This window comes from Manduca sexta, chromosome 4, assembly GCF_014839805.1.
Source record: "Manduca sexta isolate Smith_Timp_Sample1 chromosome 4, JHU_Msex_v1.0, whole genome shotgun sequence".
In the NCBI taxonomy this organism is placed as follows: Eukaryota; Metazoa; Arthropoda; class Insecta; order Lepidoptera; family Sphingidae; genus Manduca; species Manduca sexta.
The window spans coordinates 5,768,238-5,790,436 of record NC_051118.1 but is presented as its reverse complement, the minus strand read 5'-3'; the positions used below and the strand labels follow the sequence as shown (position 1 = coordinate 5,790,436).

The following is a 22,199-nucleotide window of genomic DNA, read 5'->3' as shown; positions in this document are numbered from 1 at the left end:
AATGCTAACACCGCGCCGTATCGTTTGTTTGTCGACTGATAACTAAATAGGTTTCTAAGTGTTTCCACTGAGCATTCTTTATGACATAATAAATGATGCATAATCAAAACACGATTGAATGTGTAGCACACGTCATAACTCCGTTTAATAGCGAATAATTGACATTCATTTAACATCATTCCGCTATAAGGCTTCGACAAACCGGTACAAAAAGGACATTCTTCTGAACGATATAAACTTACTTTAAACACTGCTTCATAATAATGCTAAAGGTAATATCATAACATTGCGGGTCAAAAAATGTAAAATTAATAAATAGTAAAAGATAGTACATGTTTATATCCAGAAAACAATTAAATACATTATCACGAAGTGACAGTCTATGGAAAATAGTGTAATGTTACGATTGTTCTATCATAAATGGATATTCTAATGTACTCACCGTTTAAAATATTTATATTCCTGCGCTGTTTATGTGATTAAAACTTATAAATGATAAATTTATTTGATTAAAACAACAACAAAAGTTTATCACAAAATTGACACCCTTGGGCGCATAGACTAAGATTTAATTTTTTTATTGAAAAACTAGGTCAAAAGCTCTTTACCCGTGTTTTCAATTTCATCTATGGTCATAGCTTTTTTAATTATATAATTTATATTATATAAAATAAATTATCATATATTTTTGATACATACTTTTACACAAAATAAATTCTAATTCTACAGCTAACCAGGGTTACCAACTCCTAAAAAAAATAACCCTAAAATCACGATAAAATATCCCCAAATAGCCCTAAATGCAAATGCAAATGAATACTTACTGTCAATGTTATTTTGTATGGTATAGTGTATACCTAAATTGTATACCTATCTAAGAATATAATTGAAATAAGTTCCCTGTTTTATTAAAAGTTAAAGGCGGAAGCCATGCCTGTAGTTGTGAGGATCAAAAAGATTTATAATACAGCGTCTCAGAACAATGCTTGCCATTGTTCTGAGACGTAAAGCGTGGATAGTGAGTGAGGTGAATTTGGAATTATTGCATTATGCTTTGTAGAAAACTTGAACGTTTTATATTTTTAATCGTATTTTGTTCAGTCAAACAGTAATACATGAAAACATTTGTATGGCTCTAAAAATAGGCCTTAATTTTTTGGGCCCTGAAAAAAGCCCACCACACTTATTTTAGCCCTTAATTTAGGGCTAAAAGCCCTAAGTTGGCCAGCTTGCAGCTAACATAAATGTAAAACCATGGAGTTAATATGTACCTGGAGAGCTTACTACGTTTAACATTAATACTGAAAAGATATTTTATGCCTACAATTTCAAGTTCATTTTGCATTAGCAATAGATGTAAGGCAAAAACCAGAGGCAAAAACGATCCGAAAGAGAATCACTTTTTGGTAGCGGTGTCCCTCTCGCTCAAATTGCCAACGTTCGTTGCCTTCTAACATAGTACATTTAACTGCATGTGTAAAACTAAATAATAACTTCCTACATTTTTATATGCTAGTAACCTTATGAGTTTCCTGTTCCTGTCTGTACTGCCAATTACCAAAATAATCTCTTTTAGGGTATTTGAGAAATATTAGACGATGTATTTATGGACAAGAAAAGCGTAAATCCGATTCAAATATTTCCTACGGGAGCAAATGACCAATATAAAAAGTAGATTATATTTAATACAGGGCATGGTCTAAACATGTACCAATTTTTATCCAAATCAACGGATTTCGACGTCGTTGCGTTTACTTTTAAACTAACATTCAAATATTTTCGCAAATATTAACATTTACAATATAAGTAAGTAAAATTAAAATTATAAACGTATCGAACTGTTATATTTTATTCCCCCTTATTCATAGTCGTTATTTATCTAAGGACGTTATTTATCATCGCTGTGATAACTAAAGCTGAGAAACAGATTTGTTATCACAGCAATGTTCCGTCCTTAAACAAATAACGTCTATGAAGAAGGGGATATAATTATATGTGCTTTATAACCAATATTAATTTCTAAAATTTGTTTGTTTTTACAATAGCAACATTTTTCATTTTTTTTTAATGTGACCATGTAATTCTTGTTTCCACTTTGAGGGACTTATCTCTTTTTCAGGACGATATAGACAATTTTTTTTTAAGATCATAAAATTCTTGCCATGTCACGGGATTTATCAGATTTTGGAATTATAATTTAATCCTAATTAACGTTTTGATTTTTTTCTATTTAACATCACCTATTTTATTACTAAATAAATATTTCATGACTTCAATGTTTTGAAGGAAACTCAATGAATTTTTCAAATAATTATCAAGTACAATTACGATGTTAAAAATTGTATTATCCATGGCAATAATTGTTTTTAGACGTATACACTGGTTAAAAGGTCGTATTAAATTGTATTAATATTTATTTAGTAAGTAATATACTATCGCCTAACCAACTTTTATGACGTCCTTATTTCAAGTTCGGAAATTTATTTTCTTCCCGTGATACGTTTCCCTAACTTTATTATATCATTGGCGTAGCACAGCAACACAGTGCTTGTAGTCATAAAAAATATTATTTGTAATAAGATACCTATTTTACGGTACAAAAATATACATGAAAAGCTATTTATTTTTTTGTTTTAAGGATTTCTTAAGGTCATAGAGGAATTGTTAGGGTATTTTTTTTTCTAAAATCGAGGGTAACATCAAAATAGTAAGTGGAAACACTGTCAGAGACGTCAAATCATTCTCTCATCATAATCTGAAGTTAGTTTATTGAGTGCGCACGTATCTATATTTTATAGAAAATCTGGGTCCCAGATAAATTGACGTAGTCGCACAGAAATATTCTAATGGGGCATTTTCTTTGTCACTAATCATACGTTATAAACAGAACGGTTAGTGTAGTGATCTAATCAAGTGTAAAGATGAATGAGCCCAATCCGTTCGAAGGGCAGGGAATGCCGCAAATGGCCAACATGGGTGCGATGCCAAACGTCGCGGATTTACAGTATCGCAACTTAGGGGGCGATAATTCTGGTAATATGCCTCCCATGGCACCGCAGCCTCCGCCGTTGCCACCAAGGTTGGACCAGCAGAATAATTTTGGTATGAACCAAGGGATGGGGTATGGAATGGGATTCAACGGCATGGGAGGGTATGGAGGGTACGGGTTCAACAACCTCGGGGGTGGGTATGGCATGGGCGGGGTGGGTATAGGCGGAATGGCGCCCTACGTTCCGTACAATCGATTTGGTCCTAATGGCATGTTCATGGGAGACATGGAGAGCAGGTATGTTGTTTTTTTTTTTTATAATGTTACTGCCAGTACTATGTTAAGCCAACTTTCTTTTTCATTTGAACTTATTATATAGTATGACTACATTCTTTTTCATTTTTCTTTTTCCTATTTAGTTGCTGTTCTTTTTTCAAATCCAAATAAAGCAGTACTAACTACCTACTAATATTAAGAACAAAGCAATGTAAAACAATTACAACTTATTTCTGAGATATTCATAGATTAAACATAGCTGTGTTTTGAGTGGATGTAAGCTACTAAATATTATTTCTAATTTGTATTATTGCTTTTCTTTCAGTAGATTACTTGTAAAATATTTTAGTTTATTTATACCTTACTTGTTATATATAATATATATTATTATTTTGCATCGCCTTGCGAAATACTTTATTTTAATGATATAAAAGCGAGTGTTTAATATAATCACATATAAACCATATGAAGAATACTTTTATAAAGATAAGTTATTGTTTATTGCCAAATGACAATTGTAAATCAACAAGATAGGCACACAAATTAAAGAAGTAAAGGACTATGAGCAATAGTTGATAAATAATTTCAATTTATTTCAATGATACATATTTCCAAGTCCCAATCATGTGAGGTTAGCACAAAAGAGTTTGTTGAGCTGTGACTTAACTATACCAGTGAAGGCACATGACAGCAGCGTCGAGTGGCGCTACTATAGCACTAGCAATGTCTGCACTTATAATGAACAATTAACTATCTTGGATATGGGCCAAATTAGAAAGGTGTTACTGTTTAAGGGTGGTATTACACCATCAGGGAAGTGGCATGATCATTTCCTTATTTAACTGCAAAAAAATAACATAAAAAAATCTCAGAGTGACCAGCACTGTGTATAACAGTGTTTTATGTTTTTGCTCTTTTGTTAATTTTACACTAAGCACACAGCTTGATTATCTCTCAGAAATGAGGTGTATTAAAAATGTAACTCTATAAAAAGACAGATTTCCTAGACTACAAAAACTTTGTTATCAAAAAACATTAAAACAAATATTTATCAATGATCGGAACAGTTGTGATAAATTAAGATATATTTATCATTTTCGCTAGTGATGTCAATGCTCATATCTCTTATCATTTACTGAACCGTACACTACAGTACAATCCTACTGTCGAATATAATATGTAATCTACTCCCTGATAAACTCTGAATAGTAGCTATTTGCTTATCAATACAAAGGCCCCGCCTACTCAATAAATAGGCAATTATTAACATTTATGCATCCAGGTATAGATTTATTTTTCCTTGTGACCATATTATGTCAAAGTGCAATAAATTGTTGCACCTTGTAATTCACAAATTTTTAATGAAGTCTGTAAAACGCTTTAGGCATTTAATATTTAAATTAAAACTTTATACATTTTTGTATTTAAAAAAAATCAAAATATTTTTTTGTTATTGTATTCTATAAATAAATATGCAAAGCGTTTATAGCATACTAGGGTTGGAACTCATGGTTTATTCTACAGTTGAGACTACTGTCCACTGTATCATAATTGCCAAAACTCATCAATTTGATTGCGTAAGTAATCATGTAAATTAGGAATTAAAAGAAAGTTGCACATTAACATGTCCATGTTACATCCTATAATTTTACTTATGTTAATTTAAAATTAAATTGTAAATTGTGACCGAGAACTGACCCAAATTTTCACTGGCAGGATTGTTGAGACAAATAGTTACAATGAAAAAAATCATATGCATCAATCTATTGTTTGCGAACAAGGATTGCATGAATCTGTATATCATTTTTAGGCATTCAATGTAGATTACAGCTGTCAAGAAATTCATCTATTTGATTCCGGTTAACCCACAATATAACTATATCTTAAATGTGAATAATTGTGAAGATGTTTAACCGACCTGAAAAAATGTGCTATCTGTCAGGTTGGGATGAAATTTAGTACTCAAATAATAAATATAAGTTTTGTTGCACTTCTATCTACCCTAGAATGCGAATAGACATGCTAAATATGCAGAAAAGGTTCGTAAAATTATGTTCGCAAACATCCAAACGAGATTCATGTATAGCTGTATCCATATCCATAGGTAGGTAGGTAGGATGCATTTTCAATATTGTGCACAGGGGCGGTCCGGACTCCCCAAAGGGTCGATAAAGGGGTGGATGCCGGGCGGGTGGATGCAGGGAGGCGTTCTATTAATATCCTTGTACATCGATCGTTGTGCAATACGCCAATTATTCATTCTGAACGTAAACTGTTCTTTGTGTTTAGTGGGAAAATGGAACAAGAAATGAACATTACATTATAGATAGGGTTACTGGAACGAAAATAAAGCGTGTTTAATTAGAAAAAGGTCGATGAAAATATTTTACGTCATAATTTTATGTCGTATTAAATAAATCTACTAGTAATACACTTCCTCAACGTTTCGAAGTTAATTACGCTGTTGTAAGACTTGAAAACAGCTTAACGCGCCATCACGTAAACAATGTCCCGATCAAATGGAAGACAAGACTTTTACAATGCATAATAAAGTAATCTAATATCTTTAGACGAACGCTGTACAATCTCGTGTAAATAATTTTTTGGATGTTCTGGACTTGGTTTTGACACTATTAGTCAAGTTAGCGTCAATTACCATACTATCGTAAAAGAAAATGGAACATAAATTACAATCTACATATATGAATTTTATGCATGGCTTGGAGACCAATATTAATTCTCTTTGATGTTTATTGCAAAACTGCGTCTCACCCTTCGTAAAAATGACCTTGAAGGGCAGCCAGAGGGAAAATAATTGGCCCTTTAGATACGAACCCTCCGAAACATATTTGTTAACTGTTTAATACGTACGCGGAACAGACACAAGTTTGGCAAGTTTAACAATACAGTAGTCCACTGTCATTTCCAAATATGGCATAAGCATTTAAAAATTAAACAAATTGAAAACTCCTACTTTTATACTATGATGTTGTAGAACGTCAGTGCGTATATAAAAGTAAAGAAACATACATAATTACATATTATGTTCAAACATAAATAGGATATAATTTAAACGCCAATAATTTAAATATTTTTTTATATTCTAAATTTAAATAAAGCTATTAAAAACAAGCATTGAAGATCTATTACTAAAAAGTTTTTCTGCAATTTTATTAAGAATATTGAGTATCCACACACGGGAACAGGTGATACTGAAGCTTGTAAAGTGACATGAGTTATATCAGAGTATTATTCATATCGCGCACCGCGGGTCACGTCCGGCATGATATTTCCGAGTACCTGAATCGATAGAGCTAACCGGTCCGTTGCTAGGTAACTTCGGCGCAGTATTGATTTTGGCGGGACGGACTAGTGGCGCCAAAATGGCGGCCGGAACTTGTTAGATAGCCGTGATTGTACATGAAGCTTTATCAGATTTAATAATTGATATATTACATGGCCAATTAAGTGCATTTTTACTTGATTGTTATTAATCTATAGGTACTAATTTAGTAAGGAGGTAAGGTTTGTGACTTTGGAATTAGGTGGAGACTGGAACTTTACCGAATTATAGATTCTATTTTGAATATTTATTTATTTATTTAGGATTGCAAACTGAGTTTACAATGATAATTTACAAATATATCACACATTCATAACAAACAAAAAATTATTGCAACTCTGATTATATGCAACCACAACATGAATATTTAAGTATATTTTTTTCATTATGATAACTTAATAACTTAAATTATGTTAAAAAAAGGAACTTAAACCAAATATTAAAAAAAAAACCAACATCACATGAAAACAGCGTCAAAATTTATAAAAATTTACCGACAATGAATATTTCAATGCTTTTTAATTGCTCAAGAGTACCTTCCGTTGTGAAACAGTACTTTTGAATAGACTTTATACTTAAAAAAGGAAGAGGTTCTCAATGCGACGTATATTTTTGTTTGTTTGTCATAATTAGTCTTAATACCATAGCCAGACAAGCCCCCACGAACGGGGTACGTGGAATTTTGCAATTTAATTTAGGTTTGAAACGCAGAGGGTGGTGCAAAGGGGTGGGACGCATTCCGCCCAGCCAGGTCACCTGTATACATGTATAAATACGTATCACAGACATGTTTATTGATTTTGAGCTCCCGGTCCCGGGCAGAGCTATCCATTTAACGCATCGTTTGCGTCAAAATAATTTCATGTGGTAGAGTTTTGGGCATTCGAAACCTTTACCATGTATCTATTATAGTTATAACACGGCCTTATAGGTATGTGACGTGTGAATTGAGTAACTAAATTACCAAAGCAGTGTTAGACAATTTTTATACGTTAAATTCGGAATTTCAATCTCGTAATTTTAGTGTCTAGTTGTATAGCTAATGACGAAGTACAATTGTCAGGAAACAGATTCCAAAATATCATATCTTACCACTCAGTTGGTACCTTGTATATTTATTTATTTGGACAATAAACAAATAACAATCAATACTCAACTACTAAGTAAGCGGCGATAGCCTAGTTGGGTGTGGAACGGACTGCCAAGACGAATGTGCGCAGGTTCAAATCCCAAGGGCACACACCTCTGCCTTTTTTAAAAAATCATGTGTGTATTCTTTGTGAATTTATCGTTCGCTTTAACGGTAAAGGAAAACATCGTCAGTAAAATCAGTATTAATATAAAATCAGTATAGTCATCTTCAGTAAAATAGCGATGATATTCCAGGTTCGTGCAAATAGCGGAGGAGAGATCTCGGCCCGCTTTCGACTCTATCCACGGCGTGGTCAGCGCTGTAGGCAGCGTCGCCATGATGCTTGAGAACACATTCTTCGCTCTCACCAGCTCGTTCAGGGCCATTTTGGGTAAGTCGTATATTTTAATTCAGCAGAATGAAGACAGAAGGAGCCTTTTGCATTATAGAAGGACAACAACAGGCAAGTGGATCACTTGGTGTTAAACGATCCCCGTTCTCTGAAAGGTAATTTAGTGGCATCATTTACCAACGCGAGGCCCGGGGCGAAAGCAAAGTAAAAAATGACACGAGACCTTGGGGATGCAAAAAAATCCTTGCTTTTGGTTTTAACAGGTTTGTAGGTTAGATCGTAAAAAAGGTTCTCCAATGCACCGCGCGAAGTTACTGTAAACGTGAGGCTCCCGGGGCTTGCTTCGTTCGCCTCCCCCTAATAGTTTGATAGTCGCTGCTAAAACTTTGTTCACATATCTAATTTATCTTAAACCATAGAATATTTATCTACTCACAATTCGCTGAGAATACAACTTCTCTACGAAGCACAATTAAATTGAATTGCCTGACGTCATCATAATTGTTTGCAAATTTTATGATATACTTACATAATTACCATGATAACAATTTATGGGTTAAAACTTAAACATTGCGTGCTGTTGTTATAAAAACTGTACTCGGTAACTTACCCTTTCTTTTTTTTCTGTAAACGCAGAAATCGTTCAACGTCATTTTGATAAATCACGTACGCCATATAAGAAATATTTTATCTCTAAAATTCACACAAAATAAGAATTTGATCCCGCGAAAGGATAAATGTAGACCAAGACTCTCGTGTAACATTTTATTTATTTATTTCCACATAGAAAATAATAAATGTAAGTAGGATTACAAAAGAAGATATAGACAAAAGCATTACAGACTTTTCTATCATTGCCCCATTTTTTGGTAGTCGGGTAAAAACCGTGAAACGTGATTCGCATAAAACAATAAAATTAAGATGAATTGTTTTAAGATTATCAACACCGATCGTGGTCACGAGTAAATTGAATGATAAACTGTTCTTTTTTGTATCGGTTGTTTTAGTTGTTGATAAAGTGATATCAGAATTGTATAAACAAATGACACATTTATTTCAATATGAGTTCTGTTGGACTTTATTCGGAGTCCATTTAGGGTGAGAGTCGACTGTGATTTTGTGCTAAATTAACATCTCATTTACCGGTAAATCGATCGCGAAATAAAACCTTTCTTGACAAATGACTTATCTGATTGGTTGATTTTTAAGATCGGATTGAAGATTAAAATTGGGATCGTTTATTGTCTATGTCAATTTATTACGCAGTTTTAAACTCTATAACAAAGAAATAAGTACTAAAAGTTAGTTTTCGACGCCTGTCAGATAACAGTAGAATTGTCAATCCAAAATGATACTTAAGGTTTATGCACATTTATTTATGAAATATGAAAGCAGTTCTTCTGTATACAGTTTAACTTTTTTAAATATAAAGGTCAGTGTGATTGTGTATTTTAAAATTATTTTATGGTATATATATTTTTATACGGTATAATAAAATTGAAAAATAGCGAATTTCTGTACAATTTTATTGTTAATCACATCTTATTTACTTCATATACGTACGTCCGAATTCCACTTGAAATTTCTCTATCATTCAATATATCTTATAACCAGCCAGCAACCCAGAGTAAAACCTTTTGGGTTAACTATTCCCACATTAGTTTAATTATTTTTCTCAAAATTTTAGCACCAACCCAAGGTCGACTGGTAGAAAATGTCTTTAGCATTAAGTTCCCCAATATTTCTCGGTACCTATATAAAGTTTATAAATAATATTGCCTCACGTTTTTCTTCACGTTTTTCTTCGCTATCTGCAATGAAAGTATTTAAAGATTTTCATGTGATTACATGTGAAATGTTTTTCATAGATAGTTGTAATCTCTCTTTATCATACTATCTTTGAATTCTTTGAAAATTAGAAAACTGAAAATGGGTTTCTGGCGAAAATATTTCTTATTATACAATCTTACCAGGGATATAGACGAATGTGTGGTTTCATTTACTAACGCAATGTCAAAATGATCTAGTATAATAATGTGCAAATTTTAAATATGTTTGAATGTTGATAGAAGTAAAGTTTAAAAACGTTAAACAAACGTTAGCATTTCTACGATACTGAAATTAACACATAGGCCATTTTGAAAAAAAGGACCTACCTACACTGGCGGACACGCAAACAAAAATCATTCAATTTGCGTAACATGTTAGTAAGGCCATATCACGCTGCGTGTCAACAAAGGTCGTCTTATATGTTAGATAAAATTTTACAATAATGTGTTATTGAAACTCAATCGGAAATCAGGTTTAATAATTATATTTACAAATTGTATCGTAACCTGCTAAATTAATTTAGCTACCGTTATTGCAAAATTGTTGTTGGTTTGTTTTTTTACGCAGTATCGCGGCTGCAAATCGCCATGACTCTTCACAGTGAAAGTGACATTTTTATGCCAAATGAGAATCAATAAATTGCATTACATTGTGTTAATTGGTTTTGAATATTATTTCAATGAAGACAATGTCGATAATAGTTTGACAGTAAAAAATTCTCACCGCTGCACTCCGCCATATATACACCGGTCCATAGACAATTTTTTTGATAAAGGAAGCCTTATGAGACATTCGTTTCAAGAAATCGAAAAAGGTGGTTATCCTAATGAATACTGAATGGGGCTAAAATAATAAACAATGAATAACTTCTCAGACACGGCCACCATTTTAGCTTACTATGTTATAAATGTTATTCTGACTTGCGAGAACAAAATAATCACAATATTATGACGTAATACGGTTCACTGATTTTCTATCGTATAATGTTGATGCATAACACGATTCACTCACGCCGTTCACTTTCGAATATTCTCTTTCTAATTTAGAATATCTTTATCTTGGAGCTACCGTGTAAAAATTTAACAAAAGTTGAGATTCAATCAGTCAATTTGAAAGTGTGAATATTCCAGGATAAAACTAGAAATAAAATATTATAATAATTCTCAGGATATGTTCGATTTCAGTGCTTTTATGCAAACCCATTCGGTTTATGTGTTTTTGAAGTTATACTTATTTTGGCATGATAGGGAAAAATGATAGTAATTTTTTACCATGTGCGCGCATAAAAGACCGACACCATTAAATTAGCTAGTCATTAGTTAATTTATCACATTATTATATAACTAGCTTTTGCTCGCGGCTCCGCCCGCGTTATAAAGTTTTTCAGGCTAAAGTTTTCCGTTATAAAAGTAGTAGTTTCCCGGGAGCCTATGTTCTTCCCAGGGTCTCAAACTGTCTCCATACCAAATTTCATCTTAATACGTTGGGAAGTTTTTGAGTTTAACACGTTCAGGCAGACAGATGCAGCGGGGGACTTTGTTTTATAATATATTTTTAGAACTTTTTAAGAGGGCCAATCCCGTCATATATCATTGTTGCATAACTTTAACCGTTTACGCAGCGCACGCAACGGAAGCTCTCAAAACTAATAATTTTCCCCGTTTTTGCAACATGTTCCATAACTGCTCCGCTCCTATTGGTCATAGCGTGATGATATATAGCCTATAGCACTCCAGGAACAAAGGGCTATCCAACACAAAAAGATTTTTTCAGTTCAAACCGGTAGTTCCTGACATTAGCCATTACTGCTCAGCTCCTATTGGTCATAGCGTGATAATATATAGCCTATAGCGCTTCACAAATAAAGGGCTATCCAATACAAAACGATTTTTTCAGTTGAAACCGGTAGTTCCTGAGATTAGCCATTACTACTCCGCTCCTATTGGGCATAGCGTGATGATATATAACTTTGAGCACTCCACAAACAAAGGACTATTCAACACAAAAAGATTTTTCAGTTCGAATCGGTAGTTCCCGAGATTAGCCATTACTGCTCCGCTCCTATTGGATATAGCGTGATGATATATAGCCTATAGCACTCCACGAACAAAGGGCTATCCAACGCAAAAAGATTTTTTCAGTTTGAACCGGTAGTTCCTGAGATTAGCCATTACTGCTCCGCTCCTATTGGGTATAGCGTGATGATATATAGCCTATAGCACTCCACGAACAAAGGGCTATCCAACGCAAAAAGAATTTTTCAGTTTGGACCGGTAGTTCCTGAGATTAGCCATTACTGCTCCGCTCCTATTGGGTATAGCGTGATGATATATAGCCTATAGCACTCCACGAACAAAGGGCTATCCAACGCAAAAAGAATTTTTCAGTTTGGGCCGGTAGTTCCTGAGATTAGCGCGTTCAAACAAACAAACAAACAAACTCTTCAGCTTTATATAATAGTATAGATTCAGCTTTATATAATAGTATAGATATATAATAAGCGTACAAATAAATTAATAATAGATAATATTTATTCCGGAAAAATTTAAGTATTTTATGATATTTAAATAAAATTTATGTAACTAGATAATGCGTTATAACTTATAATTAAACTTTCTTTCAATATATGAAATACATTTTTTTATAATCAATGGTTGCAATGTTAATCAGATATTTGAACTATAAAGCTGCAGAACAAGGACGTGCGCACATCTTAAAAGATTTTCGAAATAAAGGCTGCATGCATGCACTATGCATAGGTGTAGCTGTAGAGCTAGTGGAGAACGGGGCCGGCTGGACTATGTCCGCCTCAGAGGTGTACGATACCCATTCTCTGAAATTAAATTTAAGCCACAAAGTATCAATAAAATATAACGACATGGAAGAACTTTTTAGTCTTTGACTACATGTGTTGCCCTGAAAAATGACTAGCTAATCTCATGAGATGTAATATAACTTCGAATCATTGATACAGGCGTGGCCGAAAACGTGGGCCGTCTTCGCTCGCTGTTCGGCCAATTCTGGTCGACGTTCGCGGTGTTCCGAAGCATCAACTGGCTCGTGAGGAAGCTGCTCGTCATGCTGGGCCTCAGGAACGAGTGCGAGTTTAAGGTTAGGTTTTTTTTAAACTTTTACATGTAGATTTTTGGTTGTTTTGTATAATAATGATTCGAGAGTGTATTTTTTTTTTATCGTGGGCATGGCAAAGTGGCCTCCCTGCAACTGATGGTAAATGAAGAGATGCCTAAAAATTAAGAGATAAACTATCCCGAATGGGCGGTACAGTTATAGCGGCCTGCTTTATTACTTCTTCACGCTCCGTTTGTTTCTTTGTGGGAGAAATTCTACTAATAATTTTTATTCAATATTTTATTCATCCTTGGATGTTAAATTAATTGGAATGTTGGTAGTTAGCCACCACAAGTTATGTTCAAAATCAAAGAGAAAAGTCGCGTCAATGAATGGTCGTCATGATGCGCCGTCCCATATGGAACGTGTTAAATTGGCCAAAGCATCCCGTACCAACTATCAACGTCGCTGCACCAGCCACATCTAGTAAAGATGACTGACTGACGCTGTACTGAGTATTTTGGACTAGCAAAAGAACACTATTTGTTCAGGCTTGGGCGGAGGCGATGGCGGCGTCGCCCAACAACCTTGGCCCGCACCAGCAGCTGCCCAACGGCACCAGCTGGCCCATCCTGCTGTTCTTCGGCGTGATCGCAGCAGCGCCCTACATCGTGCACAAGATGCTCACTGGCTTGACCAATACCATCAATGAGAAGCGTTAGTATTGGTTAATGTGACTTCTAATGACAATAATTATCGCAATAATCGATATTAGAGTGTAGTGCAGTGTAAATAGTTTTTTTACTCATAACTTACTAATAATAGCAAATATTGAGGCCGGTACCAGATTAGAGTTTTTCGTGCAGCACATTTGCTGGTCAGTGGTTATACGTTGAAGGAACGTGTACTCTGGACAAACTGTAGCCTGATGTTGAACACGCATATTTCCGTGGTTTCTGTGTAACAATTAGTCCTCCAACAATATATTTTGTTAAGCTTTCAATTTACAACAAAACCTCGTATCGATCAAGTACCTAACCTAACAAAATATTATCAGTGCACGAGCCGGCGACCTGGCAGTCGCCGCTGCGTGCGATCGCCGAGTTCGACTTCGAGGCTACGCACGGACACGAACTGAGCTTCAACGCGAACCAGGTGCTGCACCTCGCGCCTCAGCACCTGCAGGGCAACATGTGGAACTCGGGCTGGCTGGTCGCCTCGATTGATATGATAAAGGCTGGCGTGATCCCGGCCAATTACATCAAGGTAATTGTCTAGAAGCAATGAAGGACTTTTTTGTTTTTTTTTTTTTTCGGGCACCGGTCTCCTCTCTATCTGATGGTATGGGGCGTGACGTCCAGATAAAGATTGCCGTAAGTCTCGCCACTGGACATAATTATGCCGGTCTGTTCGAAGCCGGATAAACACAAACCGATCACGGAACAAACAGAGGCCTAGGCCGTTAAAGCCAGTTTTACATGTCTGCAGTGGCCGCTATCGTCAGGCTAGTCGTATCGTGCCTGCAACAGAACTTTATTAGAATAACCGACCCTAAATTTGAGTAGAGAAAGGACATATGGAACATTAGATTTTCTGAACTTTGTTTTATTGTCTTTATTTATTTACCTTGTTAAAGTACCTTACCTTACCTTGTTTAAGTCAGGTTTATAGTAATAAAAACCTTAAAAAAACTTTATTTTGTCCCAAGATCATTAAGCCGGTGTCGGTGAACAAGACTGCGCCCAAAGACAACGCCGGCGCGGCTGCTCCCTCCCAGGCGGACATGCACCGGTACTTCGCGCATATGCAATAGCATCCGGCCCCCCTGCATCAGCTGGTGGTGTTGCCGTGCGGTAAGCTGGCCCGCAGCCGGTCATCGGGTTGCAGCCGTCACAATATACGGCGGAAGTGAAGTGTCACGTGACAGAGAAACAGGCAAGATGGCGGTTTTGACAGCTGTCAAAATACCTTCTCTTGGCTGTCAAGTATATCTAAAATATGCCATCCTTTTAAACTTGTGTTGTGTTTGTTCACTGGTTGTCCATCTTACGTGTATTAACCCGTCATGACTTGTCAAACAGCTACGCGTGTGACGGAAAAATAACCTTATTATGTAGTATATAAGGTTATAATCCCGTGACACACGCAAATGTCATGTAGCTGTCTTGGCTCGCCGGCGAGCCACGAGAGACCAAGAGTTAAAAGACAATACTATAATAAATTAATACACTGAAAACAGTTATAACTGAGATCCACACAGATACATCGAAAGTTAAGTACCGCCATTTTTACCTGTTTCGAACAAAATTGCCACCATAGTCACGTGATATGTTTGTTCGTGACGTCATCATCACATTTATCGTCACGTTTCTCATTATACTTGATATGCAGTTATAAGCTGTACCGACCCTATGTGTTTGGGTCGCGTCTACGCTAAAATATCTACCACGGGTTGTAAGAACGTTGCTAGGAATGAAATTCAAAATTAAGAGGATACAGGGAGAAATGGATCAAGCGGGAAAATTGGAACGTTTTTGGATATATTTAGACTTTGTATTGGATACATTCCGAATATTTAGGGGATATCATGTTTTAGAGACCACCCCTCTCTGCGCGGCCTAAGGCCGCTTTAACTGTGTTAGATAATAATGTGTACGTTGCTTTTTTAATCCCAGAGATAATAAAAACGCTTGTTCACACCAAAGTTTTGCGAATCAATCGTGTTTCCATAATCCAACGTTTTGCCAAATTCCAATGTTACCAAAAGGTCCTGAAATGACATTTGCAACTGTCTTCTCGGATTAAAAAACAAACGTTAATTAGTTAAGTCATTAAGCGCGATTTTAATTAGCGCGAATATCGACCTTACTACTATAGTCATATATATCTAAGTCTTATCCATTGTAGGAACAGCGGTCGGTATGTATAAGGTAAGATCCAATTGTAAGAAAAGCATTGAGAAACGATTGGAACTTGCCTTTACTTTTTCTCATGAATGTCTATTTACTTACATATGTAATGTTCTGCATTTTATATTTAACGTTACACCATTCAATAAAAATATGAGTGCCAAAATCAAACTACATTGAAGTATTAATTATTGAACTTTTTTTTTGGAATAGCAACATGCTATCTGCTACAGGATTTTCTATTGAGTATTGAAAAAATACTGAAGCAAATATAAGCTAACAGTTGGATATCAGTTTGTTTCTTTATGAACGCGAATGCTCGTACCTGTAATTTGATCTCCTATATCCGTACTTTCATATCTCGGTACGTAAATAAGCCTCATATTTCAGCATTTAGTTATAAGTTTTCGGTGGAAGGGCATATGTGACGTTTCAATTTTTATTACTCGAAATTTGACTTAATCTTAGTATATTTTAAGTGAAATAAATAAATGTTTGTTTCATTCTTTAAGTCAATAATTTACTGGTGCGTAAAGTTTAACTTAATATTTATATTAAAATATTGTGATTGGGCAGTGCAGCCATTAAACATAAAGCCATTAGTGATATCTAATAACTTGTCCACATAGTGGGAAAAAATGTCCAATGCCCATTAGAATACAGCTTAAAACAGCGTCACAAAACGACTAAGCTTAGAGGCCCGATTCATCACATAAAAATAGGCTGCCTATTTGGCGTCTTACCTTATCTTTTGAGCACATATGTCTAACACGGCACATAACTTGTCATCTTAAAACTACAATATTCTTATTTCACACTTACTTCAATAAATAATTCGTAGACATCGGTGTTTTAGATAAGGTAACTATTTATTCTATATATCATAATTGTAATAGACGCATTTTATCCTATATCACATAACATAGTGGGTTTTTAACATTTTATTTCCCAATCTAGTCCATAGTTTAACAAAAAATTGTTTGCATAATAGTAAGCTCTCTTTGGGTGCAGTTAAGTATAATTTAAGTTGGTTTTGTATATTTTTTTAATTAAGAAATTAATATATTTCGGACAAATAGTATTAATGTGGGATGGACTGATTTGTTTATTTATCAATAAAGTAAGGTTTAGTCATTGTTGTTTTTTATTTCATATCTTACCGATCCATCTTTCCCCAGGCTCCCTTCATATTCACTACTTACTATTTGAGTTTATGTGTGTGTATGCAATATTTAGAGCGAACAGAAATAAATTCACAGCAACAAACAAACATATCAGAATAAAATCTAAAGCAAAGAGTATTACAATATATAGTAGTAGTAGAGATAAGATTCTATGGTTCTGCCTGGAGGTAAAGGCTCATATTGAACAATGCCCTTCCAAAGCCACCATACACACAGCATTACCTATTGCCAGTTAACCCAGCTTTTACCAGTCTATAAATAAAATAAAATGTTTTTTCATCACGTAGGCGAACATAGTTGCACTTATGATAAGTCCAAGGTACATGAGAATATTTAATAACTATTTAGATAAAGTCGCTTATATAACTAAAGACATTTTATATTGGACATAAAAGAAATGAAGGACTATAAAGTAAACAAAGAAGCCAGCTCGGGCTGTCGGGAAAGAAGAGAAGAGAAAGAAAAAAGCTTGGCCGACCTTACACATTTTTCGTAACTGATCCACTTTTCATTACCAGTTATCAATCTCTTCAAAAACGGTTCGGTTTCATTACCTCCCGATAAAGTATCGCAAATGAGTACACGGTTCAATGGGTTTGTTTCTATGGAGTACTATGGAAGTTTAAAGCAAAAAAATAACGAAATTCTTATTTACCGAAAGGTAAGCGAGGATATCAACCGACCAGACAATAAATAGTATAGTTATTAATAGTTACGAGATTTCAATCTATTTTAATTTGTATTTATTTTTGCCGATAAGTTGCGAACATCAGTAACATGCTAGTAGATCATCATTGAAGGAGAATTTGTTCCGTATCTCAAAAGAAACTTAAAAAATCACATGATTGTCTGCCTGTTTTATTTTTAATTATTCAGACTTCAAAATTGGTAGCCAGTACATACCCGTTAAATATTTTTTTGGTTTGTAGTAGTTCTTGAAGGCAGTTTAATTTTTTCGGCATATGGACTTTGCATAGACAATCTGACTTATCAACAAGTCTTATTTACTGCTATCGAAATAAAAGATTTGCATAAGGTTTTTTGTTTATTGTAAAGTAGTCTAAGTTTACAAGTAAGGTTCGGGGAACTCGAAGGTGACTTCGCGACCCGTCAGCTTCTTGTACACAGACTGGAAAGTGTCCACCTGCGAACAAACAATAAACATTTTAAAACAGTTGTACTATCTATGTCGTTTGTCTATGTTTTGTACTAGTGCTCTAGGTTTATAAAAAAGTTTTGTTGTATTTTAGTCACATTTATATTGCGCATTTTAGGCTCATCTGACAGTATTTTTGCCTAATTATTTCCCTTTACACTGGTTTGTAAGTGATGTTATGAAGGCAAGGGAAGGCAAACAAAGAAGTCGGTCCTTACGAGGGATATAATAATGTGGTAAAAATATAGAATCCTGCTTTCCAAGGGCCATTTTAGACATGGCGTGCGTGAAAAACATCAGTACATTACAGATTAATGAAAATCTCAGTAATAAACGTTAAACGCTCATTAAAGCAGGACAGATAACTGGCTAGGGGAATAATCCAGATAAATTTAATGAATTAACCTAAACAACCAGTTAATTGACTCGCAACTAGAATTGCGCATTCATCACAATATGGTGTCGATGAAACAATTTTGAAAAAATTTGGTACAGAAAAAGCTGCAACCGCAAGTAAGGACACACGATAGACTAAAAAATATCTGTCATAGTGAATTCTTTTGTAAGTGAACCCACAAACAAAAGTTGGTAAAAGATTTTATAATAGGGACCTGACAATGCCCCACTGCACCTAAACAACTTTAATACATAGACTGATCCTAGAACACACTTACGTTAATTATTGCGGGTTTGACTCCCTTGTTCATGGTGATCGCAATCCAGGTGGTTACCAATATCTTGTCACCAGCAAAATATTATGTGAAATCAATAAATAAAGCTGACTCTTACCTTGTGCTCAATGGTGGTCTGTTGATTCTTGTCTAGATGCACCTTGATGAGTTGTGAACCATCCAGCTTGACCCTGATGCGCTTGCCGACGATCTCAGCGGGGAACACAAGGTCTTCCAGGATAGCATCGTACACTGAAGTCAGGGTCCTGGAAGCATTAGTTATATTAATGTATTAGTAGTAGATAGATTTGAAAACATTGACAGATTGATTATGATGAGTGAGTATTTAGTACTGAATCTTCTAATGATAACATGATATAAAGTGGTGGTGGATACATAACAATTTAAAAAATCTAATAGTTCAAATTACTTAGATAAATAAATTGTTCATTTTTATTTTCATTTGAAATTGATAGTTTTTATTTCAGAAGTTATTAAAGTGTTACTACTATATTAAAATTAGAAAAAAAAAAATATTTTATTTAAACTAGCACATGACAAAACAAGTTTTGCTTACGCTTTAAATCAACTTCATATTTTATTAAAAGTGTAACATTTCAATTTAATCAAATTGGTATACTGCCATCAAATCAGCCCATTCATTTAAGTGCTATAATGCCACATACAAACATATTTTTCTCAAGCCCTTTTAGACTATGTGATACTATACCTACATATTCTAATCACTCAGTAAACAACACAAGTCCTGAGTTTTAAAATAAGTCAGGCGAGAAGAAGCAAGTAAGCCATATAACTGGGCTGACCATCTAGGATGATTATTTCTTGCCCATCAACATATCTTTGGGCATCACTTCAATTACCATCAGATGCAATAACACCACTTACCAAGTCATATTAAAAATGTTTTTATTATAGCTGTTACATCTATTGTCACTGTTTACACTGTGTGGCCATGTGATTCTAAGAATATGGCAATTTTTACAAAGCAATTACTATCTCTCAGGTGCAAAAGAGCTCTATTTGCATTAAAACAACCTTAAACATAAGTGATTTTTGTTCAATTTTATGATACAAACCTTTTGACTTTTGGTTCTAAGAAAATACCTCATATCCTTTTTAATACTTGTAAGAATCATTCTACTCATGCGCTTCATAATCAACACATACAGAGGCTCTCTTCCTCATTCTCCTTTCTTTACATTTGGACTATAACAGTGGGGCCATTGTGTGTGAAAAAGTAACATGTACATAACTCTAGAGATATAGAATTGAGTGTTTACCTGGAGCGCGGCCTCTTCTGTTTGTTGGCGACGCGTGTCTTGTGGCTGGGCTTGGGCAGGATCTTGCGGTCTCCAATGAACACCACATGCTTGCCGCTGAATTTCTTTTCCAGCTCACGCACCAATCTGATTTGGATCTTTTGGAAAGCCTTCAGTTTGGGCATCGGCACATAGATGATGATTGACTGAAAAGATATTACATAGAAATCAGAATCTTCATATGGTTTTATCACAAAAATCATTTTAAATATAATTTAACATTTTATGCAATATTTGTAAATATACAGACAAGGAAAGTTTGAAAATGTTTTTGTTTATAGATTTCAAACAAAATTTGTTGCTAGAATCCCATTTTCTATTTAATAACTGCAAGTTTTAAGTTTAACATCTTCAGAGCTCTATGATTGTGTGTTGATTTCAATTTATGTTACCTCTTATTGGTACCTTTTTAGGATCAGTTTTCTAGTTTCATTATATTCCAATTCGTTTTTGGATTACTGAGTCAAAAGATCACATGTAATATGATAATAATTAAATAAAAGGAACAGAAAATAAAGTTTCTATTTACAAACTACATTACTATGTGAATATTGATAATACAAGGGCTCAGCTGTTTATTAAATGGCAAAAATCATTCTTAGTGACATTTATTAAAATTCTAGCATTCAAAAGATACATTCACATGTGCATCCCAATTGTGGCAGAATAGTATTTCCATATAGAATACTTTGTAGCAAGTACTGGCGTTACGTTTGGCAATGCAATGGCAATATGAAACGACACCGCATTTATCGCAACTTCATCATCGCGTTTACAGTGCACCTATAACCTACAATTTGTCACCAAAAAATATTTTCAAATCGTACGATGCAATAAACTGCCTATTCCTTAGCTGTAATAGATTACAGAATAAATTGCGAAGATATGTTACCTTCTTGTTGTGCAGTTCAATTTCCTTGGCCTTAGTAATGTAAAGCTCCCTAAGTTGCGCCTTCAGGTCAGAGTTTGTCTCCAACTCGACCAACGCCTGCGAGATCGAAGTCTCGAAGGAGTCGGCTTCGGTACCGCCCGCTTTGAGGATCTTCGTACTCATCTGTGAACGGGCAAACACCGATTTCAATCACAAATCACTCGGTATAGGTTAGAATCAGTTTTCACACGATATCACTGAAACTTATATGAATATCACTCAGAACACAGTTTTTATCTTATATCTTCTTATAAATGGTGTTATTTCCATTACAAGAACGAGGTGTAAAACATAATTCCACTTTCGACAACCAAAACAACGTTGGACACGGAGGTACGGAATTTATCACCACAATATATCTTTGTAATCTTTACCGTTTATAACAAATAATGGATATAGTGCGTTTCCTGGATAAATATAAATGTTGAAAACTAAAGTATTTAGCTTTTAAATCATTTAAATACCGCAAAATTTTCTAAAAATCTTTAGGGACAACTACCTTGAAAACTTTACGGGAGCGAAAGAGATAGAATAACAATGTTGTCAGACTTAATATCTTTACCCATGTCAATTACATATTTTGACAAATGAATATTGAGATGAGATTTATGTTTATATAAGAACAATAATAGTAACATTTGCACTTTGATTATTATAAAATTAATTATCTTATTCAGAGTTAAAATACAAAATTGGCAAATATTATCTTACAAAAATGGTAATATGTCTAAATATATGAAAAAAACATAATGTAAAAATATAAAAGAAATAGTATAATTGCTTATTTTATTGTTTGATAATCGTCAACTGTGTCCATTTAAAATCTTGCAGCTATATTTACCTGATATATCTTTGAACGAAAAATGGGTAATATTTTTAAATTAGCAACATTTGTGGTAAACGCGTTCGGATATTCGCCACAAAATTTATGTAGATAAATGAAGAAAATATTTCACGCTGGTTCATATTGTATAAAAAAACATATTTATTAATGTTACCGACCTGAATGATACATTT

General features: G+C 34.4%; 3 protein-coding genes across 5 annotated transcripts in view; 1 reads left to right on the top strand and 2 right to left on the bottom strand.

Moving 5' to 3' along the window:
• LOC115453125 (focal adhesion kinase 1) overlaps window positions 1-579 on the bottom strand; it is a 244,513-nt gene extending 243,934 nt beyond the window's left edge. For both annotated transcript variants that reach the window (XM_037441537.1, XM_037441542.1), the window contains exon 1: window positions 443-579. The gene's annotated coding sequence lies outside the window, so the exon portion shown is untranslated. The remainder of the gene's footprint in view (window positions 1-442) is intronic.
• A 2,166-nt stretch (window positions 580-2,745) lies between these two features.
• Window positions 2,746-17,035, top strand: LOC115452404 (probable peroxisomal membrane protein PEX13). Its single transcript, XM_037441241.1, has 7 exons — window positions 2,746-3,286; window positions 7,995-8,131; window positions 12,897-13,033; window positions 13,543-13,708; window positions 14,049-14,257; window positions 14,700-15,046; window positions 15,190-17,035. Exons 1-6 carry the CDS (start codon window positions 2,922-2,924, stop codon window positions 14,802-14,804), a joined length of 1,119 nt encoding a protein of 372 aa, XP_037297138.1. The 5' UTR covers window positions 2,746-2,921; the 3' UTR covers window positions 14,805-15,046; window positions 15,190-17,035.
• Window positions 17,036-18,116: 1,081 nt separating this feature from the next.
• Window positions 18,117-21,788, bottom strand: LOC115452401 (40S ribosomal protein S7-like). 2 transcript variants are annotated; one of them, XM_037442677.1, is made up of 5 exons: window positions 21,682-21,788; window positions 21,144-21,305; window positions 20,213-20,397; window positions 19,030-19,177; window positions 18,117-18,228 (listed from the first exon to the last, which is right to left on the bottom strand). In XM_037442677.1, the coding sequence occupies exons 2-5, from the start codon at window positions 21,303-21,305 to the stop codon at window positions 18,151-18,153; spliced, it is 573 nt and encodes a 190-aa protein (XP_037298574.1). In that variant the 5' UTR covers window positions 21,682-21,788; the 3' UTR covers window positions 18,117-18,150. The 2 variants fall into 2 exon arrangements, with proteins under 2 accessions (XP_037298574.1, XP_037298579.1); XM_037442682.1 differs by having other exon boundaries at window positions 21,557-21,693.
• Between the last annotated feature and the right edge of the window lie 411 nt (window positions 21,789-22,199).